This window comes from Myxocyprinus asiaticus, chromosome 16 (genome assembly GCF_019703515.2).
Source record: "Myxocyprinus asiaticus isolate MX2 ecotype Aquarium Trade chromosome 16, UBuf_Myxa_2, whole genome shotgun sequence".
NCBI classification, from domain to species: domain Eukaryota; kingdom Metazoa; phylum Chordata; class Actinopteri; order Cypriniformes; family Catostomidae; genus Myxocyprinus; species Myxocyprinus asiaticus.
In genome coordinates, this window is record NC_059359.1 from 23,927,121 (window position 1) to 23,954,529 (window position 27,409).

The window sequence follows — 27,409 nt, forward strand, 5'->3', positions numbered from 1 at the left end:
TGGCCCAGTACACATGCTAACTAAGAGCACTGTTCTGGGGTAGGTGCTCCACATGTGGCGGTTCCCTGTAAGGTAACCCCATGCGATGTATATCTTCCGCTAATTCGTTTCCCTGTTGACAAACTGCGTCTTCCTTGGGCAGAGCCCCCTCTGCCACAGTCTCCATGTTTGTAGCAACTCCTCCCCCGTTGGGTAGAATCTTCCATGAGACTCTCCACATGGTCGGCAAGACCATGTGACGTATTTTTCCACTTAAATATCCCCCTTATCTTTGGGCGAGGTGTGGTCTCCGCAGTGTCCTCCCCTTGGGAGGGACACCCCCCAACTAGGCCTGGCGGCCCAGTTGGATAATCCCCATTGTTTTTTAGGAAGTGGAAAAAAAGAAGGGGAAAAGAGGCCACGACCAGGCTAGCCTGTCTCTATCTTTTGGGTAGTCGACTTGTCCCCAAAGGGCCGTTCGACACTCATAACTATGTTGGGGAAGGTTATGTGTTGGCCTGGCGCGCTGGCTACGAGGCACACAGCAGTCTGCACGTCACACACTGCCAGTTCACATAACACAGTTCAGCCAGTTGTGGCGTTTTGTATAGGGACCCCTAGTGTCACTACATCGACACAACGTCGAGTGAGTGACAGATAGGGAACGTCCTGGTTACTTGCGAAACCTCCGTTCCCTGATGGAGGGAACGAGACGTTGTGTCCCTCCTGCCACAACGCTGAACTACCCGCTGAAATGGCCGGACCTTGTCTCAGCTCCTCAGCATAAAACCTGAATGAGTGGTTGCATACCAGCTCCTTTTATACCCGTATGTCCAGGGGAGCGGCATACAAATACCACTCGCCAATTTTCATTGGCCTTTTATCAAAGACCAGGGGTGTTTCGGGCTCCCATGATTGACCCCTAATGTCACTACATCGACACAATGTCTCGTTCCCTCCATCAGGAAACGAAGGTTACGCAAGTAACCAGGATGTTTTCATCACAGAGATATTTATGATTATTTTTATTTTTTTCTAACAATCACTGACACCTCAGAGATCATTGGCTTAGTCACATTCTTTGAATTAGTAAGTTGTTACATTTGTTAAGCACTATATCTATCTGTCTGTCTGTCTGTTTGTCCATCTTGAAAGGTATAAAAGAAAAACATTGTTTGTTTTGAAAACAATTTATTCAGGTGCAGTCTATCAAAAGACAGTGCTTTTATGTTTAGTTGCATGAGGTAGAACTTAAAATGTGTTAAAATTACAAATTTAAATGAGTCAGTATTCAAGAGCAATAAGATGTTTTCTGCTTTGTTGATGCAGAGGTTAGCTGAACTTCAATAACAATCATATTTACATGTTTGTCATTTGAATAAGTTCAAGTCCAGACTTGTTGATATCACAATTGTTTGTCTTGCCAATATATACACACTCTTAATCTGAAGTCTGAGGTGACATTTCTCCTGTCAGAATGAAGTGTGTCTTTCTGTCTCCCCGTGACAATGTCTTCCAGAGAGAAGTGCTGAATCCACCACCTCGCTGTCACCCTCTTCTACTTTCTTCTCCCTTCTTTTCTCTCTCCGCCTCTGTTTTACAGAAACTGAAGGCCCTTCCCAGGGCACCCCACCTTAGGGAATGGAAATTATGCTTCATCAGAATTGGCTTTTACTCAGATGATTCTATTCTATGACCTGCCACTAGATATCAGTTTACAACAACAACAACTAAAGGTGCTTGGTGTTCAAGAGAATGTGTTACTTTCCTCAGGCTAACGAATGGAAATTGATCCAGGTAATGTGATTAAAAATATTATAGTCATAATAAGTATATGGGGTATCAAACCCTGGTTGAGGATGAGAAGGATATGAAACTCACTTTTTCTGCCAGCCAGGGAAGTGGAGTGATGGATGGGTTCGGTCAGTTCCTCACTTGTGTCGAAAGGGTGAAATGGGGCAGAAAAGGAATGACATAAACAGCACTTGTAAACAATTTGTTTTTGCATACTTGTGAACATTGTACAGCATATTATTTACATTTACGGAGTGACAATATGCACTAAGTAGTGCAGACCAATAGTCTGGTGGAAACACAGAAATAAAAATGAAGATGGTGTAGATTAGTTTTTTATCAAATGGATGTCCCAGATTTGATTCCCCCCTTTGTCCCACTTTTTCCCATCCTGTCTCCACACTTACAGTTTTTCTCAATCACTTTGGCTCATTTCTCGAATGAGAATTATTTTTTTCAAAACAGTAAGTTAAAATCTCTGAACAATTTTGTTTCTTGTTCACACCAGATTTTAATTTCTTACTCATTTAAGCAAATTGCATTTGTTTTGGCATGTGTGCAAAAGAGTTAGTACAATTGTCTACAATTTGCACAATAACTAAATGCACATGGCTTGCTGATCAAAACTGATGAGTTGATTCTCAGTGAAATTGATACTCTTCACAACTTCTAAACATTCTTTCATTGTGTGAGACATCACATGCAAAATTATCCATTCAATTATCAAAATCTGTCAGACACACATGTATATTCCATAAATATCTATGTCATGGAATGTTTGTGATGTATGCTAAATCTCTGGCCAGACCAACAAGAGCGACAGGATGTCCACCAAGAAGATGGGAACTTGTAGTGTTACATACTGTGAGGAGGTACAATTTATTGTTTTTTACAGAACTACTGCAGGTTATTTTATTGTTGCTGTTTTTTTTTGTTTTTGTTTTTTTTTTTGCATGGATGTCATTTTGTGGCAATTTTCTGTTCACTATATATGACTGTACATGTAAGAAATGTGTAAAAAATGGACATGCAAATGTGAATTTTCTGTTTACATAAATGTAAAAATAAATGTACATACAAATGTGTATATCCTTTTTCTGTGTACTACAGTATTGTACAGTACTGACCTTTCCCAGTAAACTTTTACCTACTGTTGAAATCGGTATCTAAAAAGCTCAGTGTGATACACAATAGCATTCAGCTAGACAAAATTGACATTCTTGTATAGTACAGTAAGCAGTTAGTGTCAACAAAAAAGTAGAACAAAAATGAAATTTGTATATAACAAACATTTCCAGGGTTGACTGCCATGGTGAAAAAACATCTAAACATTTTGACCAGTACGGCTCACACGATGACAAAAAAAAAAAAAAAAATGGCATTGGCCAATTTACTGACACAATAACTAGGGTTTGAAGCATAAATTAAATGTTTTGGGTGAGTTACTACATTTTGCAGACATGCAGTAGAGTTGTGATATCCCATAAAACAGTTGTGACAATTGCACTTACAGTTTAGAGAATGTTAAGAATTTCAAAAAATGAGCCAAAGCAATTGATAAAAACTGTCATATTTCCTTTAATACTAATTATAATAATAAATACAAATGAATATAAAGGTTGATTTTATTTTTGATTTTATTTATTTATTTTTTTGGACATGGTGGGAAGTTGAGTGAAAGGTTTGATGTGTGTAAAATTAACCATGTAATATTGTAGTAACCATGCTTTTTGGCCAAAGTTTTAAATCAATTAACCATGCTGTTACTACATAATATGGTGTTAATATAGTAAAGATTTTTAATTTGGTGTTTTACTATGAAATTACTACAAAATACCATGGTGATACTGTGGTTAATGTAGTAAAACCATGGTTAATTTTTGTCTAGGAAGGTTAGGATTAGGTTTAGGGGAAGGGGTTGGTGTAGGGTGTCTGTGGGACTCTAAATAAACACAATATACACACTGCAGTGATGCCCCTATATTGTATGTTATTATTTAATTAGTGAAAATAGCATCTAACACTATTTAAAAAAGAAGATGCTTTTAAATGCTATTTACACTTGCAAATAGCATCTATTGCTTAGTGCAAATAGCTGCTGCCTTTTATTTAATATAAAGGGGAACTGAGTCTTGCCACTCTATATTTGTGAAATACTGTAATTCTTAGTCAGATCATATCATACCTATCTGAGGAGGCTTTAGTTTGACTTAGCAAGTTTTCTGACCAGGAACTTTGTGTGGCTTTCTAGGGAGAGAACAAAATGACCTATTCTGAATACAGTTGGACAAAGCAAAGAAAAATGCTATGGAAATATTAACAAATTGTTCTGATAATCAGAGTGTATTTCAATTTAGCCATCAACCACTGAGGACCATGCACATACCAAAGTGGAATGTGAAAATCATTTAATATGTTTTAAACATTTAAAGGGGTCATGAAATGAGGAAGAAAATGCTATTTGATCTTTTGACATATACAGAGGTCATTGTACTATAAAAGCATACTGTAAGTTTCAGAACTCAAAACTTCCTCCTCACCACAAGAAGAGCATTTGTTAAAGGAGGCCTATTATGCCCCTTTTTACAAAATGTAATATAAGTCTCAGGTGTCCTCAGAATGTGTCTATGAAGTTTCAGCTCAAAATACCCTACGGATCATTTATTATACCATGTTGTAAATGCCTCTTTTTGGGTGGAATCAAAAACACGCTGTTTTCGTGTGTGTCTCTTTAAATGCAAATGAGCTGCTGCTCCCCGCCCCCTTTCCGGAAGAGGGCTGTGCCTTTACAGCTCGTGCTTCAGATACTATAGCAACAACAAATCAGAACCAATATGACTGACACTGTAAATACCGGAATTCAGCCATATATGTATGAGCAACCGTAATGACGCAAAACATAGGCATTTTGAGTTTGTGATAGTGCTTCTTATGTAGAAAATCACTTCCTGCCCTCCATCTGCATTTCACACCACAGCAATGCAGTGACGTGACGTCATGTGCAAACAAGCTATAACGACATAGCTCTGGTCTCCGTGAATACAATCAGAGACAATGGTAACTTTAGCTGCATTAGCCGTGGAATCAGCTAACAAGCACATTCGGAAAGGCGATTTGCAAACATTCACAAAATATAAAGTGCGATACTTACATCTTCAGGATATAAAGCTGGAACATGAACAGTCGGTACTGATCCATGCTTGAGTCAAATTTTTTGAAAATCCTGCTTTATATTGACCCTCATTCACAAAGTGATGTCACTTTAGAGCGGATACAAAAACCTGTCATTTTGAGACACTGTTTTTGATTAATAGAAATATAAGAAAGAGGAGTGGGTGGACTTTTAACATTGTAGGGTGGTTGTGTACACACACTGCCGACTCACATTTATGTTCAAACCATGTAAAAGTGAATTTTGCATAATAGGTCCCCTTTAAAACCATGCTGGCAAAACGACTCGTTCTCTACTTTCTCCACATTGTGAAGTCACACTGTGGTAGACATTTGCATCTGACCGCCTGCATCAAGCTAAACTGAAATAACAACACATCAACGCCTACTTTATCACTTCCGTAGCATGCCTAGTAGCGGTGAGCAGTGAGATGGCAAGTAGAGAGCATGTCAGTCAAGAGCAAAGAGCCAATCAAAACATTTACTGTCAAGTCTTAAAGGAGAAGCAGCACCAAAGCTGAGTGTTTCTGACAGAGGGTCAGAATGAGGGTGGGAAATGGTCATGTTTACAAATATATTACAGTTTTTTTGTGTAAAAAAACTTTACTAATATTATAAGTGAGCCTCAAGGAACATATTACTGTAAAATAATAAAAAAGGCATGACCCCTTTTAATAATTTCAAAGTGAAATCATTTCCATCATAATTAGGTTATCAACCACAATCACAATATAGTTAAAAATATATAGCCTAGAAAAATAGGCAAACAGAAAGACCCACCAAGCTAGACTGAGCCATGGCCTGTGTGCCTGAGCAAGACGATTTGGAGTGTCTTCTGGGAGAGGGACAGCGGGAGAGTGCACTGTGTTTTGGAGGAGGGGGAGGAGGTGAAAGGCTGGATCTGGGCACTTGGTACTCCTCTTGTGATATCTGTAATAGTGAGGGAAAGACTAGTGTGTGATGAGAGTATGATTAACAAAGCACTATAGACCTTAGTCAGGGTAGACACCATATTTAATTTAATGTGAGGGATTTGAGTACAGTTTTCCCTTACAAATGAATATACACTGCTAATAATAAAGGATATGTAGGCCCATTGTGAATAAACCTGTGGATACTCTGCTAGGACACATGTGAACAAAACGTCCTCTCACTTTCAACTGCTTTTATTTTCAGCAAACTTAACATGTGTAAATATTTGTATGAACATAAAAAGATTCAACAGCTAAGACATAAACTGAACAAGTTTCACTGACATGTGACTAACAGAAATGGAATAATGTGTCCCTGAACAAAGGGGGGGGTCAAAATCAAAAGTAACAGTCAGTATCTGGTGTGGCCACCAGCTGCATTAAGTACTCCAGTGCATCTCCTCCTCATGGACTGCGCCAGATTTGCCAGTTCTTGCTGTGAGATGTAACCCCACTCTTCCACCAAGGCACTTGCAAGTTCCCGGACATTTCTGGGGGAATGGCCCTAGCCCTCACCCTCCGATTCAACGTGCTCAATGGGATTGAGATCCGGGCTCTTTGCTCTCCATGGTAGAACACTGACATTCCTGTCTTGCAGGAAATCACGCACAGAACGAGCAGTATGGCTGGTGGCATTGTCATGCTGGAGGGTCATGTCAGGATGAGCCTGCAGGAAGGGTACCACATGAGGGAGGAGGATGTCTTCTCTGTAACGCACAGCATTGAGATTGCCTGCAATGACAACAAGCTCAGTCCGATGATGCTGTGAGACACCGCCCCAGACCATGACGGACACTCCACCTCCAAATCGATCCTGCTGCAGAGCACAGGCCTCGGTGTAACGCCCATTCCTTCGACAATAAACATGAGTCTGACCATCACCCCTGGTGAGACAAAACCATGACTCGTCAGTGAAGAGCACTTTTTGCCAGTCCTGTCTGGTCCAGCGAAGTTGGGTTTGTGCCCATAGGCGATGTTGTTGCTGGTGATGTCTGGTAAGGACCTGCCTTACAACAGGCCTACTAGCCCTCAGTCCAGCCTCTCTCAGCCTATTGCAGACAGTCTGAGCACTGATGGAGGGATTGTGCATTCCTGGTGTAACTCAGGCTATTGTTGTTGCCATCCTGTACCTGTCCCGCATGTGTGATATTCGGATGTACCGATCATGTGCAGGTGTTGTTACACGTGGTCTGCCACTGTGAGGACGATCAGCTGTCCTTCCTGTCTACCTGTAGCGCTGTCTTAGGCGTCTCACAGTACGGACATTGCAATTTATTGCCCTGGCCACATCTGCACTCCTCATGCCTCCATGCAGCATGCCAAAGGCACGTTCACGTAGATGAACAGGGACCCTGGGCATCTTTCTTTTGGTGTTTGAGTCAGTAGAAAGGTCTCTTTAGTGTCCTTAGGTTTTATAACTGTGACCTTAATTGCCTACCGTCTGTAAGCTGTTAGTGTCTTAACGACTGTTCCACAGGTGCATGTTCATTAATTGTTTATGGTTCATTGAACAAGCATGGAAAACATTGTTTAAACCCTTTACAATAAATATCTGTAAAGTTATTTGGATTTTTACAAAATTATCTTTAAAATACAGTGTCCTGAAAAAGGGACATTTCTTTTTTTGCTGAGTTTATAAGGTAACTGGCTCCATGCACATAAAGCATACTTACTGTACTTCATATACTAAAAATTGAGACTAGTAAGTGCATTGTTAGGTGAAGTTAGTTTTGAGAAAAGTTCAAGGATCTTTTATTTGCACTTTAGATGCCAATTGGTTTGATATTTTGTTATCTATGCAATTAAATTCATTTTTATTTTATTTTTTTTCATAAATGTGGCTTAAGTCTCCAAATATTTTTTTACGGCCACTATATTGAGCTCAACAGTCAGGTTCCCATTCCTTTTTTTCATAGACGAATTGATTTTCAATGATAACTTATAAACCTTTAAAGACAGACCTACCTTGAGCTCCGAGGTTGTTCATTGATGGTATATGCTTCCGTTGAAGCAATCAGTCAGTGTTATTTCAACTTCATTGTTTAAAATTCGTGTTTAATATCCTAATTCCTAGTGAATAACTACATTACCCGCCCCGACCGCCCACTCCTATGATGCACTTTGAATGACGCAATCGAGTCTCCCTATACCTTCAAACTACATATCAGAATATTGTGCAGTAAACTTAAAATATATTGTTTGTCAACAACCTAAAATCAATAGTTTTATATATTATTTGTATATTAGATTATGTCATTCCCTAAAGATTATTCATGAAAGATAGTAAGAACACAGTCTTGTGCCTTTGACTTTTTGTCAAATACTTTTTTGCTTCAAATCAAAGTTTGTAATGTTGTGATTCCCCTTGGTGATTCACACTGATTCACCTTGTACTAGCTGGTTGGTTTGGTTCATGGCTTAGAAATCTTTAATGAAATATTTTATAAAAAGCCTATGGAAAAAATTTATAGGAAAAATACTTCTGGAACTCAGATGCCTAAAAAGGCTAAAACACTCTCACCTTTTTCATACAAGCCAGTTGTTTCATCACCAGCTCCACATCCTCATGATCCTCCTCTTCGTCTTCTTCCTCTTCCTCCCTCTGGCTTGCCCTCCTCACTGGCTGATACGGCTCAATGAGGATGGACTCGGTGCCTCTTATGTCACACCGGCAGTAGGGGCATGTGTGTCCGTCTGACTTCTGGGCATCAAGAGGGAGTGTCACGCATATAAATTCACATAATTGCAATATCTAATGCACAGGGCTATTAGGGCTAAAAACTACTGACTCTAGTTCTTCATTTCCACCTTAAGAGGGCATGCTTACACCATACATCATACTACAAGAAAGTTTAGCTTATCTCTTGACAGCTTATCAGTATAAGTTATACTTTTTTTTATTTACTTTTTTATCCCCTATTCTCCCAATTTGGAATCCCCATTTCCCACTACTTAGTAGGTCCTCATGGTGGCGTGGTTACTCGCCTCAATCTGGGTGGCGGAGGACAAGTCTCAGTTACCTCCGCTTCTGATACAGTCAGTCTGCGCATCTTATCACGTGGCTCGTCGTGCATGACAACGCAGAGACCACGCATGTGGAGGCTCATGCTATTCTCCGCGATCCACGCACAACTTACCATGTGCCCCAGTGAGAGCGAGAACCACTAATCGCGACCACGAGGAGGTTACCCCATGTTACTCTACCCTCCCTAGCAACCCGGCCAATTTGGTTGGTTAGGAGACCTGCCTGGAGTCACTCAGCACACCCTGGATTCAAACTCGCGTCTCCAGGGGTGGCAGTCAGTGTCAATACTCGGTGAGCTACCCAGGCCCCCCGAAAGTTGTACTAGTCTTGTAATGTGTTGCTTCATAAAAAGGTGCTCTAAATTAACATTAGAGTTGCAGAAATGCATCATGTCCTCTCATTCTCTAAGGTAAATGTTATCTCAGTATGCAATCAAGTGTGACTGTGAATTTCAGAGAAGTGGAAAATCAGTCACACACAAACCAAGCTTGATCAAACACAGGCAGGAAGCTTCAGCCATAATGTTAGGTCATGTTGCATTGAGCTGTGGCAAACACTACATTTCACACAACACTGTGTCACTGCTGTCTGAATGACTGGGGAAAGTTATGTTATGTTAATATTTTATGATTTTCATATGATTATATTCTAAAGAAGTTTCAAATATATCATGTTTATTATGATTATTTATTTTTAATAACAAGACACATAATCTGTACATGTGATCATGTACAGTTTATTTGAATGTTGGTTTTTGGGTGTAACCTCACCACAGTTGCTTGTGTATGTGACTATGAATGGGAGATAGATTCAATGGTTTGAGCACAATAAGAACAACAATATACCTGCCAGCCAGTCAGGCAGGGCTGACACAGCAGATGCCCACATGGCTGAATGCGAGTGTCCTTGTCTCGTTCTGTACAGATTTTGCATAGCTGAAACGTGCTGCCAATCTCACAATACATCTCATACTGCTCCTGAAGAGAGAAACATAAAAAAGTGGCACACAAAAAGAAAAATGTAATCCAGACATTAGTAGGCCTACACCTTTAGGAAAGTTAGATGTTCTTGTTGGTGATGATGAATCTTTACCTCTGTAACTTTGACTCGACCCTTGTGAGCTGGACGGCACAGGCTGGTGAGGTCAGGATTTACATCACGCCCATCAGGGTACAAATAGCTTTAAATATAAGTATTCCAAATTAGAACTTACATAACTGTTTTCCAACACTTGCCGTTGTCGGTCCCAGGAATATTTTGAGCAGTTGATAAATCTGTTGTATATTAAATATTACTTGTTGGTCTAGTAGTCGTAAACTTTTTACTTTAAAAACAAGGGGATCCAGAATCGAATCGCTATTCATTATAACAGGCACAAACAAAATGATAGCACCTGCTCGACAAGTGCAGATGCTTCTTCTGTATTACAGTAATCAGTATATTATAGGCCTACACCTCTGTCGTGAGCTATTTCATAAAGTGGTGGGGACAAAATCAGCCATGGCAAAAGTAAATGACCAATACAAAATATCAAACCAAGTGGCATTGGGAACAAATAGTGTAAGACCTTTTCAGAGACTGTATAGAATGAGACAGGTCACTGGTATACTTATGAATGGGAGAAATTGTAACGCAGAATATGGCGGCTCTAGGAATGGAAGTCCCGTTTTACAGTTAAAAGAGCCAAACAATCACCTTTTTGATAGAGACATCGCCATCAGTTTTCATCACATGTGCATCAACTGGACCAGCCTGAAAATTGAGTTTTTTAGCATGATCTAAGCTAAAGAAGCACAATATATGATGCAATTGTTGTCAGACTTTATTGATGATTTGAAATATGTTATTTGCTTGTAATTTTGACCAACAATTTTAGTTATTGCCGTCTTTCCCCATTCAAGTAGATAGGAGCTGGACTTGTATACATTGTGGCCCTAATAAAGTGCCTGACATAGTTTTCTGCTGTTGTAGCCCATCCACCTCAAGGTTCGACGAGTTGTGCATTCTGAGATGCTATTCTGCTCACTACAATTGTACAGAGTGGGTATCTGAGTTACCGTACATTTTCTTTCAGCTCTAACCAGTATGGCCATTCTCCATTGACCTCTGTCATCAACAAGGCGTTTCCATCCGCAGAACTGCCTCTCACTGGATGTTTTTTGGCACCACTGTGAGTAAACTGTAGAAACTGTTGTGCGTAAAAATCCCAGGAGATCAGCAGTTACAGAAATACTCAAACAAGCCCATCTGGCACCATTAATCATGCCACAAATTTTTTCCCCATTCTGATGGTTGATATGAACATTAACTGAAGCTCCTGACCCATATGATTTCATGCACTGCACTGCTGCCACACAATTGGCTGATTAGATAATCACATGAATAAGTAGGTGTACAGGTGTTCCTAATAAAGTGCTCAGTGAGTGTAACTTCACTTTTCTTAGCCTTAGAATTTTTTGTTATGACTTTTAGTTAACCAACCTCAAGGTTTATTTAGTGGATATGAAGTTAATTACTCTCAAGTTGACCAAGGTAACAAAGGTTGTATCAGAGTAACCACAGGTGTAGTTCATCACATTAAATGTTCCACTAACATTTGACAACAAGAAAGTGTCCAAATAAAGAAAGTGTCCAAATATTTTTTGTTTTCATTTTGAACAGTACATATAGTGTTTCATCATTTAAAATAAATTAAACCTAAAATCATCTTTTGTGAAATGTATTGCTTGATTTATTGCTGTTTAACATGCCACTTGGTTTGATGTTTTACTATATGAAGCAAAGACATTCATGCATTTTTAAGTGGGGCCTTAATACACCTTTTGTGGCCACTGTTTTTACTGCTCTAGACAATATGAAGTTGTGAACTCACCAGCCCTCCCTGAAACCTTGAATGAGTGCTTGGTAGAGAGGTCTATTCTGGGGAATGGTTTGCACAATGCTGCCATCATTGGTCACATGACCAATTGCCCACTGACCCATTTGTGTGCAACTGAGACGGAAAATGTAGCTGTGGACACACAGAGAACCAAATACATCATGAGCTTACTAAAAATAATTTTGTGTAGTTGAGGTATACTAACTGTAAAATTCCATGAACCCAACTCCATGCCTGAATTAATTTATAGATTGCCCAAATCTAACCTCTGGACTTTCAATAATTATTTATTTTAGCAGACCCCACATCTTATTGTGACATCGACTCTCCTCTGCTGGGTGTCTTACCTGCCAGGCCGATGTATGTAGTGCTCCAGTCGGGCCCTCACCTGGTCATAGGTGAGAAATGCCATGTATGCAGGGTGAGTTACTGCTAGTTGATTCCAATTCCGTAACAAAGTTGACCAGGGCTTAAAGGAGGAGAATTAAGTTTTATTATTTTTTAAATGACATGACAAACGAACAAAATTGCAAACTCAAAACTAGCATTTCTCATGTGAGTAACCAAAGCATTTTATATATATGTGTAGATATATCACAGCTCTTACACTTTAAGCTAAGGATACCTGAAAAAGCCTGGTGAAAATATCAAACTCAAAGATGGATATGTGATCGTTACAAGTGAGATCAATTGTGGACTTCAAAGCCATAGCCTCCATTCCCTCTTCAAAGTAATGAACCCTCCTCAACTGCTGTTTAAAAATGTTCCACTGCACTATACACCTGAGAGAGAGAGAGAGAGAGAGAGAGGTTTAATTCTTCAATACACATTTAGTAAACATTTTTTATTTATTTATTTTTCTCATACTTGTGTTCAAAGGATTTCCTCCAGAACTCTTTAGCCTCTGTCTTTGTAACCATATAGGTATCGCCCTGAAAACGTCCCCCAGGAAACATAGTTCGCAGCTCATACAACATGTGGCTGAACAGAAGTGACAGCTTTGTAAGATTTCTCCTGAAAGAGAGAGCAAACTAAAAGGTGAGATTTTTTATGTAAATATGAATGAAAAGGTTTCATGAGCACAAATACTGAACAGCTTTTGTCTGCATTTCTGTGTGGATGTAAAGTGGGCAACTGTACTAAGTGCACAGGAGTACTGTGATGCTTATTTGCCAATCTGTGCATATTTGCGCACATAGTAAGTAATTGTTTATAGATGTGTGATAGACTACTTATTCATCCTTAATTGTGCATACGCAACATATTCTTACATGCACAAACATACACGCATGAAGAAACAAGATCTTGGCATATGCACAATGCACAATACTATCGAACTACTAGAAACAGGAAGTTGCACTTTGATGCTTCCTGTCCTGAGTCTTTGTGGCTAGGTTGAAAGAATTTTCCATTAGTAATTGACCAAGTTGCCATGGTAACATCAGCATCCTCTACAACATGGCACAGATCAGCACGTCTCATCTATTATAGTCTTTGTGCCAACAAATCTCATTAAAAGAGAGGTGCTCTTCCAAATGCAGAGAAAATAATTATATGTATATAGTGACAAAATGCATGAATGTCTTTGCATCATATAATAAAATATCAAACCAATTAGCATTTCCAAAACATTTATCACAAGCACACCTTTTAAGCAAAAGATTTCACAAAAAGTTAGTTAGGTCTCAAATTAGAAAAAAAAAACAACAAAAAAAACACCATTGTTCGAAATTAAGGCAAAAATTAATTGAAAATTTTATGGATATCAGATGTTAGTGGAGCATGTTAGACAGTGTGATGAACTATACCTGTTGTTACTCTGCTAAGGCACTTGTGTGAAATTAATGCATACACTAAAATGACCCTAAACCCAGTTGGTTAAATGTAAATGACAAAACTAAGAAAAGTAAGAAAAATATTTATTAGAAAAAGTCTAGCATCATTTGTTTGCAGAAGCCAATTGGTTTGGTACTGTGTTATCTATGCAATGAAATTCAGACATTTTAAAGTGTCCAAAAGTGTTCAGATACATTTTGGGGCCACTGTGTTTCAATAAAAGTACAACAAAACATACAACTCCTGAATAGAAATGCAAACATAGCAGTTCAAACTCTAAAAAGGTAGATGTAATATGTAATGTTTCAGAGTATCAGTTTGGCCAGAATGCTGCAGTAAGTGATGTTTGAAGACATGCACTGCTTCAGCTTTGTGATTCAAACAGTTTGGACAAAATGTAAAACCATTAACCTTCTCATAATTCACATTCACAAGTGCTTGTTCTGTAAGATTGTGGGTATTGTGAGTTAGTGTGTTGAGACGTGTAATTTCTCTGAGTGCTAAACTGACCAACCGTGTGGCATGTTTGCAATCAAATCTTTCAACACTGACAATCACTTTTCATCTACTTTTCTATCTCTCTCTCTCTCTCTCTCTCTGAAGGCCACTAGTGTCATAGCCACAAACCCCTGCTTTTGTTTTCTACCTTTTATCTGTGCTTTTAGCAGAAAGCACTCTTCTTCTGAGGCCTAACGTTTCCTTTACTTGCATTCGTAAATTTTCCACCACACATGTACACTGTCCTGTACACTAACTGTTGATATGGTTTCATCTCTGCTTATAGTCACAAATCAGAAGAAATGAGCTGTGTGTATTTAAAGTATGAATGCAGTATATTGCTGCTTAGTAGTTCTTCCCAAATGTATAATACTTAGTCGAGTGATGTCCCAACCTAATACTCACATATATTTTTTAATAAACCAATGATCTGTGAAAGGTGTGATTTGTTTAGACTTGTTAAGACATGTGAATGGGTGATTTCCACCATAGCGTTTCAGACCAACACTTTTTTAACCTACAATAATCATGCAACTTCATGATCAAAGATACAAATAATGATTTTTTGGAAGTTGCATTCAAAATCCACTTGGCTCAAAAATCGGAGGCAACATGTCTCTTCACAACAGAACAATTGCTCTCCACTTGATCCACAGTTTATTTAATGTTTCATCTTTTAATGTTTCTGAATCAATCTAATTGATTTTGGGTGAGAACAGACCAAAATATAACTCCCTTTTCACTGTACATCTTGCCATTGCAGTCTCTATGCACGATCATGATTTCAAGCTCGATTACACTTCCTAGTGCTTGACGCATGCACAGAGGGCTAGATGGCACTTGGAAGTGTAATTGAGGTTGAAATAATGATCGCCAAGGAGACTGCTAATGTCAAGATTTATTGTGAAAAAGGAGTTATATTTTGGTCTGTTCTCACCCAAAACCAACTGGATCACTTCAGAAGACATGGATTAAAACAATGGAGTATTATGGATTACTTTTATGCTGCATCTATGTGCTTTTTGGAGCTTCAAAATTTTGATCACCATTCACTTGCATTGTATGGACCTACAGAACTGAGATATTCTTCTAAAAATATTTGTTTGTGTTCTGCAGAAGAAAAACGTGAGAAATACACATCTGGGATGGCATGAGGATGAGTAAATGATAAGCAGTTGTTTTAAAAGTGTTTCATCTTTGGTTGTGTTATATTTCACCTAGGGCACCAAGTTAGCCAGGACTGCCACTGGTGCCCCTTCAACAAAAATACATATTATTTACTTGATTTACTTGCTGTTACTCAAATATCAATGAATAGCTGACTGAACATTCTCAATAGGTCTCAGGAATTGTACTTGATATCACTCTCTCTCTTTCTCTCCCTCTTTATCATGCATGAATAAACAACAACAACAACAAAATATTAAAGTTAAATCGTGTAAACAAGAACTGAAAAGAACTGCTTTTGGTGCCCACTGCTATGCTGGAAACATAAAAATTAAGCTGCTGGCTTCCATTGGAGGACGTTTCCCCAATTTCCATGATAATGGCACAGTATACACACACTGGTCATTAGTAGTCACAGCAGACCAGGGAACTTGGTCAAGCCTCACAACGAGGACTAAATAGCAACTTCTATCTTTGGTTTCTTAAGATGTAAAGTAAGCCACTTTGTTTGCTGTCAGGTTGTTTGTAGTAACTTGACGGAACAACCTTTCATCCTACGTAAAACCGTTTCTGTTCATGGGTGCATTTGGTGGACAGATGATATTTTGCATAGTAATTTTTACTCATGACTGAATTAAAACTCCTGATTAATCTAAATGAATTGTAATACATTTTTGTTTCCAGCTCAGCCTCATAGTCTGTTTAACATGAGAATATACTTTTACAACACCCATACTGTAGGATCTACACTCACTGAGCACTTTATTAAGAACAGCTATTCATGCGATTAACTAATCAGCCGTGTGGAAGCAGTGCAATGCATAAAATCATGATCTCATTGATTTCGACCATGGCATGATTGTTCATGCCAGACGGGCTGGTTTGAGTATTTCTGTAACTGCTGATCTCCTGGGATCTTCACACACAACAGTCTCTAGAGTTGACTCAGAATGGTGCCAAAAACAAAAAACATCCAGTGAGCACCAGTTCTGTGGACAGAAATGCCTTGTTGATGAGAGAGGTGAACGGAGAATGGCCAGACTGGTTTGAGATGACAGAAAGGCTACGGTAACTCAGATAATACTCTGTACAATTGTAGTGAGCAGAATAGCATCTCAGAACACACAACACATCGAAGCTTGAGGCGGATGGGCTACAACAGCAGAAGACCATGTCGGGCATTTTGTTAGGACCATAGTGTTCCTAATAAAGTGCTAAGTGATTGTATATGAGAAGTAGTGATAAGCACAATGCTAAAAGAGCATCAGAGTTTCTTGAAAATCTTTGCTTGTATAAAAATCGTCCCAGTAGTATGGCAAAAAAAGTGTTTTTGGGAAAAACTCAATTATCTTTAATCTATTTTAGGAAACTTGTTAACCTTTTTAGTATTGTTCTGACCTTACATTTAATGGGGCATTCCACATTCAGTGGTTACATCAGGTTGCACATGTATCCCTTGGCTGACCCTACAGCTGACTTGTAATGGTCAACAAAAATAGAAAAATGTCAAGAAAAATTGGTCTAACTTCACACTAAGAGATAATGCTTTGGATTGTCTGATCTTGCATGGTTAGTTATTGCACATTGTAATGGGTATTAGTGTTTGTTATTATTTTATTATAAATATCTGTACCTAACCCTAATTTAATTTAATTTAATTTGAGCCTCTAATTAAATGTGGAATCCTCTAAATAAGAACAATATACTGTACACAACTTTTACGAGACTAAAACTGACCATCCAAATCTACGGGTTCATCTTACCTGAAGCTTGAAGTTTCTTCAAACATCTTCTCCTTGCCCTCCTTGAATAGATGTGTAGCTCTGTCTGTCTTGTCTAGCAAATTTCGGATATGGACCCTAAGATACTCTCCCTCGTCCCCTCGTGGCACAGCCATCATGGTTCCCCTGTAGGGTGCCCATACTTCTGTTAGGTGAATTGCAGTCTCTGACACTAGCTCAGGAAGGTATGGTGGGCTATTTTTTAGACCCAGCCTTGGGTCAGTGCACAGTTTATGCAGTTTTTCCAGTCTCTTAAGAACTTTATCCACAAGTTTACGGTCAGTGCTGGTGGGGGACTGGGACACAGAATGAGAACTGGTCTCCAAACTTCTAGCCGTTGCCATCATAGATGCTCAAATAGAAACGCTTAGTAAGTGCATAGACTGGCCTCAAGCACCCAATAAACACGTGGAGTGATAGTCTTAAAGGTCTGAATCAACAGTCATCTAAGATAGTGTTGATATAACTCACTTCCTTCACACAATTAAAGAAGTGTAGGTGATGCAGATGTCCTCTTGTATGTATGTGCACATTGATGATGATCACCTAGTTTTAATAAGAGATGGCATGAAAAGATGAAAGCCTCAAAGGCTATTACTTATCAAACAGTCAAATACAACAACTCTGTGTCCTCATTATTCTGAAAAGAGAGGTCTATTTTTAGAAAGCATGATTTATCTAAAACCACTTCCCCAGTAACTCTTTGTCCTGTTATCGCTGATGATGATGTAAGGAGGATAAGACACAACATTAAACATGTCTTTAATTTTGATTTTTTTTTTTTTAATGAACAATCATCTTACCACCCCAAAACTTGAATGTTATCCATATGCAGGTCCCGAAGTCAGATCCAGTGGTAAGAAGCGATGAGATGCTTTTTTTCGCAATTGCTACAGAGAAATGCAGATATGTTTCACAACTTGCAGAGAATAGGGATGCATTCTTCACCAGCAGAACAGGAAAAGAAAAGCACACTTATCCAAGCAGCAAAGGTGCAACACTTTACAAAAAATGACCTGGGTTGGTTGCAGGTGTACTTAAAAAACGTGTTATTGCTCAATAGAAGAAAAAAACAGCCCAAAGTTCTAGTCATGAAAAATCTGTTGACTTGTCTCCATTAAAATGATGAGAGAAAGGAAAAAAAAAAAGAAAAAAGAAAGAAAGAAAAAAGTGTTTTGAAAACACTTGAAATACCCAAGATCTGCTCTCTGTTCTACCAGCCTCCCGTCACTCCACCCATTCTTACATTCTTGACATTTAGTGCTCTTCCTCAGCCATTATCTCTCCCATCCATGTGGCTTCTCTCAGTCTGTCTGATTGTATCTGTAAGGAAAGGCTGTGTCCTAAATTTTGAAGAGGCACGCACACTACGTTGGTTAAGGACAGGAACTCAGCTGTAGGCATTCACCTCTCTTTCTACCTCTCTCGTTCTCTGATCAGTTTCCGGGTAGCTAACAGGCAGACAAACAGGTTTGTTTTCTTTGTGTAAGAGCCTTGCACCAGGGGTTGTGTGCAGTTGGGACGCTGTTTGAATTCTGGGGTATTGGACAGACCATGAGTGAACAACTTCCTGACTACGTAACAAAAGATTTTAGAAAGAGGGAGAGCAAGACTTTCTGTACTGTTACTGTTGTACACTGTAAAAAATGTCCGTAGTTTTAACGGTGAAAGACTGTAAAGTAGCAACGATAAAAAAACTGTAAATTATAAAACATGAAATAACCGTTTAATTAACAGTTAAATACTGTTAATGTAAATACAAGAAATTTGATAACTTTTGCATTATTGCTTTGTAAAAACTGCATTATTTTACCGTAAAAACCCTTAAAACAACAGTAAACAAAAACACTAAACGGTAAATCACTGTGTTTACTACAGATGCATGCTGTTAGAACTGTTTTTCCCCTTGTGTTTTTTAACAATAAATCACAATGATATGGTCAACAAGAATATGTGTGTATCTCTATGAAAATAAACCATTTTCGCCTGCCCTGGTCTCTCCCATTAATTAGATTACATGATTTCAATGACTTCTATAGAGAGAGAGAGAGAGAGAGAGAGAGAGAGAGAGAGAAGAGAGATTCGTTATTATCAAATAAAACTAATAAAATAAAATAAAAACTAATGCAGTGTCATGGAATTATTATTAAATTGATATAACATGCAATGTGTGACATGTTTTAAAGTTCAGTCTTTATTTTATTGGCCATATGCATCGTATTGCATGGTATTGCATCATATTAATAAAATGTTGAAAAGCATAATTTTATGTGTTGAAGCTCAGTCTTTATTTTTTATTGACTTTTCAGTTGTCCAATATGTGCCACGACGCTGCATAATATAAAGAAACCACATTTTTTAACAAGCATTTTAAGTTTTAAAGTTATTGCCTTTTGACTTGTCCAATCAGCGCTCAAGACGTTGCATCAGGTGCGCTCGCGCCTTTTGCCCAAATTGCCCTTGAACTGGCGGTTTTACTGGAACAGACAGCAAGCGAGAAGCAACGCACAGACCACGGTGAGCTGCTGAAATTACATTTTTTTTTTTCCCCCACACGAAATCTGTCTGGTAAGCACAAATAAACAAATTTTGTAAAGTTGAAGTTCAATAATTGTTTTAGTTATTTGAATACAGTTTTGTGTTGTAAAGCGTTTATTTTATTTTCATATCTTTAATGTCATTGTAAATGACGTGGACCTGTTGGCTGTCTAGATGGTAACGTTTTATCCTTTTAACATATAAACTTACACATTGGAAATTAACGAATTCGCTCTGATTTCTTTGATTTGAAACGTTTGTAATGCAGTTTAGCAGTATGTCGTGCTGTAACCACGGCGAGGTTTAAACGATATCTCGCATTGGTTATTGGTTGAGTTCAGGATGAGTAAGTTTTGAATATGCATTACAATGTACACTTGCTGTTTTTATAGTTTAACAGTGCAAAGTTTGAGGGAATATGTTCTGCACTGCAGACTGCATCGCAACGAACCTCGCGCCATTTTCAAATGTGGCGCAGTTGATTGCAAACAGTCGTTTTCCAAATACGTAGCATTTAAGAGTCGTTTCTATCGCCGCCATAACAGCTCTACCACTGCTGTGACTGCACATGCAGTGGTTGATACGGCCTTGACATGTAGTATTTCACCATGTAGTCATCAGTGCCAGGATGTGCCCAGTCTTGTTGCTCACTTAAAGAACCATATTGAAGGAAGGTCGTGCAGTTAACTGTCCAGTGAGAGGGTGCAAAAGTGCTTTTCAAATCATGTCCTCTTTTACCTCTCATATGTCTAGGAAGCACAGGAGCTGTTCAGTAAACAGCATTAGCGATTCACATCGGCATTCTGCATCAGAGATACCGTCTGTTTCAACTGAGCAATGAGCTGACCTGGATGCAAATACAGGTGAGTCAGAAGAAAGTGAAATGGGCTCGTTTCAAAATTGACAATTTGTATTTGAGAAATGTTAGCCTATTTTATCTGAAATTGCAAGGGCAGTTTCTTCTCCCAGCTTCTACAATACAAAATATTGTAGATGAGATGCAAAATATTCATGAATTGGGACAGACATATACTTTTAGTAAGCTACATTCACTTCTGCAGAGTTTGTCTTTACCCATGGAGACTATTTCTCAAATTCTTACTACTGTGAAGGAATCAGACTTGTTTTCTGTTTGTCATAAGGGACCTATGCGAACAGAGTACTCAAGGAGTCAGACCTTTAAAAAAGTATTCAAATATGTTGAAAAACAAAGAATACTTTTAGGTAGAGATGAGAATCGGACAGAGCAATTTGCATACTATGTACCTGTGAAAGAGACATTGAAGTGTCTGTTAAATTCAGAGGTTGGGAGGAATTGCATTTCGATGCACTTGCCTGAAACAAACTCTACTGATGTACTTTGTGATTGCACAGATGGCCAAATACTGAAGTGCAGAGACTTCTCTCAAGACAACCCAAGCCTCCAGCTACTACTCCATCAGGATGCTTTTGAGGTGGTTAACCCTTTAGGTTCTGCATGAAAGAAACACAAAATTTTGGCTGTATACCTTTCTCTTGTTAATTTGCCAGCTCATCTTAGGTCAAACACAGAGCATATGCAGCTGGTTATGTTGTGCAGAGAGAAAGACTTTAAAGACTTAGGCCATGAAAGTGTTTTCTCAGAGCTAGTAGCAGACCTGAAAGACCTTGAGGAAAATGGAATTACTTTGTCAGATCAATCTGTGAAAAAAGGCACTCTTTACTGCATTGCTGGAGACAACTTGGGATCCCACTGCATTGGTGGATTCACTGAAAATTTTAGTCAGTCCAGCTATTTTTGCAGGTACTGTCTAATTACTAAAGAGGAATTCCAGAGTGTTGACCCAAATGTATGTGGTCCACTACGCACTGTTGAGGGCTGCAGTGCTGCTGTTAACCAGTTACAGACCGAAAATGCAACAGTTCAAGGCATAAAGTTTGATTCCGTTTTCAACTCTTTGAAGAACTTTTAAAGTGTGCCAACCTGGCTTGCCACCTTGCCTTGGTCACGATATTTTTGAAGGCATGTTGTCTTATGATGTTGCTCTTTACATCAAGCACTTTAAGAAGAAGTGGTTCACTTACCCAATTCTTTACCGTCAAATCAGGCAGTTCAAATATAATGGCTCTGATGCTTTCACAAAACCTTGTGAGGTCAGTTCACATGGACCTAAGCTGGCAGGTCAGGCCATTCAAAATTTGAATTTTTTATGGCTTCTACCTGTTATACTTGGTGATAGAGTGCTGGATCCTGCAGATGAGGTTGGCAATTAACTCTACAGCTAAAGGACATTGTTGAACTGATTGGTGCTCAGAAAATCTCAGTGTCACTGGTTGCTTATTTGGATGTTCTTATCCAAGAATACTTGGAGTCTAGAAAAGCAGCTTTTCCAGAAGTGAATCTAAAACCAAAACATCATTACCTGCGACACTATCCAGTTCTGCTACTCAAATTTGGTCCGTTGATCAAATTATGGACAATGAGATTTGAAAGTAAACATAGTTACTTCAAAAGATGTGCCAGACATTTGAAGAATTTTAAAAATTTGTCTCGCACCCTTTCTGAAAGGCATCAATTGTTTCAGGCCTATTTGACAGCTGGGTCTTGTCCCCCATTTTTGCAAATGAAAGATTGTTCTCCATTTTATTCTGAGCTTTACAGTGAAACTGTCAAAGATGCAGTCAGTCAGTTCAGCTTCAGTGAAACAGAAACAAGGGTTTCTGTGGAAATACAGTATAAAGGAACTGTATTCAAAAAGGGCCAACTGTTTGTCATTAGAAATTATGAGAGTGGAGTTTGGTGAACTTTTGCTCATGTTTATCACAGAGTGTTGATTTGCTTACCAGGGTGTTCATAGCCAATTTTCTTCCCGAGTATCATTTGTACTCACTAAGAAACACCAGCGAAAGGGTTCACTGTCTGAACATTGAGGACTCGCCTGACTTTTACCCATTGACGTCGTACATGTTGCAAGGATGTAGGGTAGTTCCACTGAAACAGAGTGTAGTGTCTCATTGGGTCCATACAAGTCTTGCATTGTTGTAATATTGGATTGTATTGATAATCGATGCTAAAACTAAAATAATACAAACCAAAATGTGATTTTTTGCATCATAACATTTCACTGTTTGTTGTTTGTACAGCTGAACACACCCCACATATTGAAGGTATAGTTGACCCAAAAATGACATTTCTGTCATTATTTACACACCATCAAGCTGTTACAAACCTGTATGAATTTCTTTCTTCTATTGGACATAAAAAGATATTTTGAAGAATGTGTGTAACCAAACATAGTATGAAAAAATACTGTGAAAGTCAATGGGCACCAGTAACTGTTTAGTTACATTCTTCAAAATATCATCTTTTATGCTCAACAGAAGAAAGAAACTCGTACAGGTTTGTAACAGCTTGATGGTGTGTAAATGATGACAGAAATTTCATTTTTGGGACAACTATACCTTTAATAAATTTTAGAGACACCAAATTGATGATTTTTTTTCTCTGTTTTAGTCATGGATGAATCAGAGCAAAGCAATGTAACCAGTGCAATTGCTGAGTTACTCAAAGATCTTTCATCCTCGGTGCTGCAATCAGTTGTGGAGACACTGAATTCACTTGGAGTAACATCACTTGAAGATTTTCAATATGTTCAGGAATCAGATCTCCTGCCAGTATTATGACCCATTCAGGCCAGAAAACTTGTATCTGCCTGGAGCCAGATCAGTAAGTACATTTCATCTTATGATTTCATAATGTATAAAAATTTAAGTTTTCCTTAATCTGGTTTCATAAGTGATCAAATAAATGTCATTTTTTTACCTCTTTGTCTTTTTAGAACAAAGTGCTGATAGCTTGTCAAGTTCTAGAGAGAGCAGCAGTGCTTCATGTTCATCATCCCCATCATGTGGCAAGGCTTCCGGAGTTGTTTCGGACTGGGCCGACAGTTTTAAAATTCCATGGCAGAAGTTTCCAGAGCTATTGACTCAATGTTTAGAAAGGAAGAAAAGACCAAATCCAAGATTGCGACGAGATATGGTCAGAATTGTCGTGTCTGAAATGAAGGTAGGTGACTGTACCAGTAAACAAAGCTCTACAGCCATTGCCAAAAAGATTGTGGCCAAATACCCTGCATCCTTGCAGGATGTTGTCGAAGGTGATATAATTGGTTCAGGGTATAACTCGCTGGTCAAGCAGATTCAGAATCGCATAGAAAATGTGAAGAGACCCAACGTGCCGAAAATCAGAAAATGCAACAGAACAGAAGAATCTGACACAGAGGAGATTCCTGCTGAAAAAAGGGCAGCGGTTCAAGACACTTATGGGATTTAAAGTTTATGCCGCACAATGAGACTAAAGAGAACCAGTTGGATAAACAAGAACGGATGAAGATCATGTCTAAAACAACAAATGTTGACCCAGAAGAAGTTAGCAACCTTCTGAAAGCAACCTACTACTCTCAACGCAAAGATATAAACAACGGAGCAAGCATTCAACAGCTTTGTGAGAACTGGCCTTTTCTATTTCAGGAGGTTGGTATGTGTGTACACTTCAAGCAGCTAACCGGAATTGATCTGAAGGAGATGTTCCTTAAAAGCTTGGATAAAAAAGGACAGCGGCTCCTGAACTTTCTTAAAACAGTTGGTGCAGAAAAGACAAATGTACTGCAAGCTGCTGCAAAACTAGAGGTTACGAGGTGTCAAACTGAGGGATGCAGTGAAGATTTGAAAGATGTGGTGCTTCTTCTGCTTGCCTACTTTGATGAAAAGGAAGAGGTGGTGTTTCATTATGTGGAAGAGTCTTGCCTTGTCGAAGATGTGGAGGTAGACAAGTTACCAGCAACACCCTGCATCATTGTCTGTGGTAAGTTTGAATGAATAAAATTTAGTGTCATATTAAAAAATTTAAAGGGATAGTTCACCCAAAAATGAAAATTGTCTTCATTTACTTACCCTCATCTTGTTCCAAACCTGTATAAATGTCTTTATGAATGGCTGGTTGTGAATGTCAGCACACTGAGATTTAAAGCTCCAAAATATATTAAAACCAAAGGCATTTTATTGTTTGTTTTTGTCTGTAGGCTCTTCCTGCTACACATCAAAACTATTCATGCTGAGCATCGACCAAAAGATTACAGCTCCACACATTTCTACATTTATCTCTGTATTGTGCATGATGTTTGGCAGTTACTACTGTTTTAACATTCATTACCCTTTGGAACTGGGTTCTAATCTGGAGTTCATGCAAAGGTAGGCATTAAACCATTTTTTTTACATGAAATTTGTGGTAACACTTTACAGTAAGGTCTCATTTGTTAACATTAGGTAATGTACTAACTAACATGAACTAACAATGGTAATTGCATTTGTAACAGTATTTAATCTTTGTTTTTGTAAGAAAAGTAAAGTTGCTCATTGTTTGTTCATGTTAGTTCACAGTACATTAACTAATGTTGAAAGTAACGTTAGTTCATGTTAAAGGGTTAGTTAAATTCCGTAAATTGTCATTAATTACTCTCCCTCATGTCGTTCCAAACCCGTAAGACTTTCGTTCAAGTTTGGAACACAAATGGAGATATATTTAATGAAACCTGAGAGCTTTCTGTCCCTCCATTGACCGCTACGCAACTACCACTTTCAAGGTCCAGAAAGGTAGTAAAAACATCATTAAAGTAATCCATGTGACTCCAGTGGATTAACCTCAATTTATGAAGCATCGCGATTGCTTTGCGTGTGCAAAAGTGCATAATTTACTACTTTTATTTTAAAAAAAAATTATCAAGTGTTCACACAATGTCTGCTCTCGCATCCATACAACACACGCGTCATGATGCTCTCATGAACGTGTTACAGATCAATATTTTTGTAAATGAAGTGGTAAATTGTTTTTTGCCCAAACAAAGCACTCATGTTGCTTCATAAAATTTAAGTTAAACCACTGGAGTCACATGATTGCTTTGTCTTTACTACCTTTCTGGGGCTTGAAAGTGGTCGTTGTGTAGCTGTCAGTGGAGGGAGAGAAAGCTCTCAGATTTCATTAAATTCTTCATTTGTGTCCAGATGAACTGAAGTCTTATGGGTATGGAACAACATGAGGGTGAGTAATTAATGTTAACTTGTTGTAAAGTGTTACAGAAATTTTTCACATTTTCACTCAAAAATGGAACATTGACTAGATGGTGAGAAAATAATGACATTTCTAAAAACTGACTTCTGCAGATCACAAATGATATATTTTAAAGAATGTTACTATGCATAAAAGTTGACTAATAAATGACTTCCTTTACAGTGGTACTCTCTAAATAGTACACTAAAGTTTTGTTGTGGTTAAAGGTATAGTTCACCCAAAAATGAAAATTCTGTCAATACCCAGCAAACATTGGTCCGACGGCAACGTCGTGTCCCTGGCCAAAAATAGTCGCGGTAGGATGGCGTAAATCAATAAAAAATTTGTAACATTGAACATTTCTTAAAAATGCATTCAGATACGTTTCATAACTTTCATTTTGGAACTATTTTTCAACCATGATGGGACGTGTCAGAGGGACGTCTTTTCAACGGTCATTAAACGTCCAAATGGTTGCTGGGTATTTACTCACCCTCAAGAGGTTCCAAACCTGTTTCTTCTGCTGAACACAAAAGATATTTTGAAAAATATGGGTTACCAGACAGTTTCTAGTCCCTATTGACTTCCATAGTAATTTTTTTTCCCATACTATGGAAGTCAATGGGCACCAGTAACTGTTTGGTTACCCACATGTTTAACAGAAGAAAGAAATTCATACAGGTTTGGAACAACTTGAGGGTGAGTAAATGATGACATAATTTTCATTTTTTTGGTGAACTAACACTTTAATCAGTGTATATTTGTGAGCAACAAATTCAGTCATTCAATTCTCTTTTTTAAGGTGCTTCAGCATAAACCCAGAGAAGGGCACCAAAGTTGAACCGAGGAAAAACAAAAAAACAGCTCCCAGTGAACCCCCGAGTCCTTACACTCATAGCAGACCTTGCTGATCATGAGTGGAGAGCAGATTAAGGTTGGACAAAACATTTTTGACAGATGTTTGAAGATTACGTTGGCACTGAGAATGTTTTACAACTTTGTGTTATCTGGATTTACACTGAAAGATGCTTGAACTTTGAATGTCAAACTACTTAAATGTGAGTCCTCTTAGAAAGCTATTTTTGGCTTATATACTGTTTTGTACTTATGGTACCTATAGTACAATACCAGTAATGATTTGAGCAGCCAACAAAACATTGTGTGTACCTAAAATAAAATGTCACTTTTTTTTTTTTTTTTTTTGTATAGTTATGTTTTTCATGTCCTTTCAATTTATACATTTAAGTTTTCCTACAGGAAGTTTTGTTTTGTGCATCTGAGATTTTAAAAAGCTGTATGTTAATGCTTTCCAAGCATTTGGTTCATGATTAATCCATTCTGTTAATAGAATGGTGTGCTGTCTTGTTCAGGTTATTGAATGTGTGGCTTTCTGGAAAAGATTGCAATTATTCAAAATGTTTGTTCTGCAAGTTGAAGTGAACAGGGAGTACATTCTTTTACTGCTTTTTTTAAGGAGAAGAATATGGTTTTCCAAAGTATGTATTTATTATGTTTGTGGTATTTGAATAAAGTGTATTTGCTTTTCATACCAGTTCTGAATGGTGTTTTTTTTTTTTTTTTTTTTTTTTATTTATTTTTTATGGCAACCAAAACTGCAAGTTTTTACCGTAAATGTTAGTTCACTTTTAGGTATACCGTAAACAGAAGAATATTTCGACCGTATTT

At 38.2% G+C, this 27,409-nt stretch overlaps 2 protein-coding genes across 6 annotated transcripts; one reads left to right on the forward strand and one right to left on the reverse strand.

Moving 5' to 3' along the window:
* Window positions 1-1,144: 1,144 nt before the first annotated feature.
* cblc (Cbl proto-oncogene C, E3 ubiquitin protein ligase) lies at window positions 1,145-18,416 on the reverse strand. 3 transcript variants are annotated; one of them, XM_051720004.1, is made up of 14 exons: window positions 18,295-18,416; window positions 17,904-17,990; window positions 17,083-17,646; window positions 12,686-12,832; window positions 12,444-12,600; window positions 12,166-12,287; window positions 11,813-11,950; window positions 10,033-10,120; window positions 9,786-9,917; window positions 8,437-8,616; window positions 5,725-5,874; window positions 3,959-4,020; window positions 1,861-1,913; window positions 1,145-1,612 (listed from the first exon to the last, which is right to left on the reverse strand). In XM_051720004.1, exons 3-14 carry the CDS (start codon window positions 17,445-17,447, stop codon window positions 1,452-1,454), a joined length of 1,755 nt encoding a protein of 584 aa, XP_051575964.1. In that variant the 5' UTR covers window positions 17,448-17,646; window positions 17,904-17,990; window positions 18,295-18,416; the 3' UTR covers window positions 1,145-1,451. The 3 variants fall into 3 exon arrangements, with proteins under 3 accessions (XP_051575964.1, XP_051575963.1, XP_051575965.1); XM_051720003.1 differs by lacking the exon at window positions 18,295-18,416 and having other exon boundaries at window positions 17,904-18,048; XM_051720005.1 differs by lacking the exons at window positions 3,959-4,020; window positions 18,295-18,416 and having other exon boundaries at window positions 1,517-1,612; window positions 1,862-1,913; window positions 17,904-18,048.
* On the forward strand, window positions 12,835-27,240 carry LOC127453566 (uncharacterized). 3 transcript variants are annotated; one of them, XM_051720014.1, is made up of 7 exons: window positions 18,434-18,570; window positions 19,511-19,617; window positions 20,392-20,501; window positions 23,132-23,344; window positions 23,457-24,481; window positions 24,699-24,867; window positions 26,526-27,240. In XM_051720014.1, the coding sequence occupies exons 5-7, from the start codon at window positions 23,956-23,958 to the stop codon at window positions 26,632-26,634; spliced, it is 804 nt and encodes a 267-aa protein (XP_051575974.1). In that variant the 5' UTR covers window positions 18,434-18,570; window positions 19,511-19,617; window positions 20,392-20,501; window positions 23,132-23,344; window positions 23,457-23,955; the 3' UTR covers window positions 26,635-27,240. The 3 variants fall into 3 exon arrangements, with proteins under 3 accessions (XP_051575977.1, XP_051575974.1, XP_051575975.1); XM_051720017.1 differs by lacking the exons at window positions 18,434-18,570; window positions 19,511-19,617 and adding an exon at window positions 12,835-12,856; XM_051720015.1 differs by lacking the exon at window positions 18,434-18,570 and having other exon boundaries at window positions 19,567-19,668.
* The last annotated feature ends 169 nt before the right edge of the window (window positions 27,241-27,409 follow it).

Excerpts from the sequence above, each read along its gene's own strand:
- cblc (XM_051720004.1), bottom strand. The coding sequence starts at position 17,447 with ATGATGGCAACGGCTAGAAGTTTGGAGACCAGTTCTCATTCTGTGTCC. Across the intron at positions 12,833-17,082 it reads GAAGAAACTTCAAGCTTCAG|GAGAAATCTTACAAAGCTGT; the intron begins GTAAGATGAACC and ends TCTCTCTTTCAG. Across the intron at positions 12,288-12,443 it reads TTTTCACCAGGCTTTTTCAG|CCCTGGTCAACTTTGTTACG; the intron begins GTATCCTTAGCT and ends TCCTCCTTTAAG.
- LOC127453566 (XM_051720017.1), top strand. The coding sequence starts at position 23,956 with ATGCCGCACAATGAGACTAAAGAGAACCAGTTGGATAAACAAGAACGG. Across the intron at positions 24,482-24,698 it reads ACCCTGCATCATTGTCTGTG|GCTCTTCCTGCTACACATCA; the intron begins GTAAGTTTGAAT and ends TTTTGTCTGTAG. Across the intron at positions 24,868-26,525 it reads AATCTGGAGTTCATGCAAAG|GTGCTTCAGCATAAACCCAG; the intron begins GTAGGCATTAAA and ends CTCTTTTTTAAG.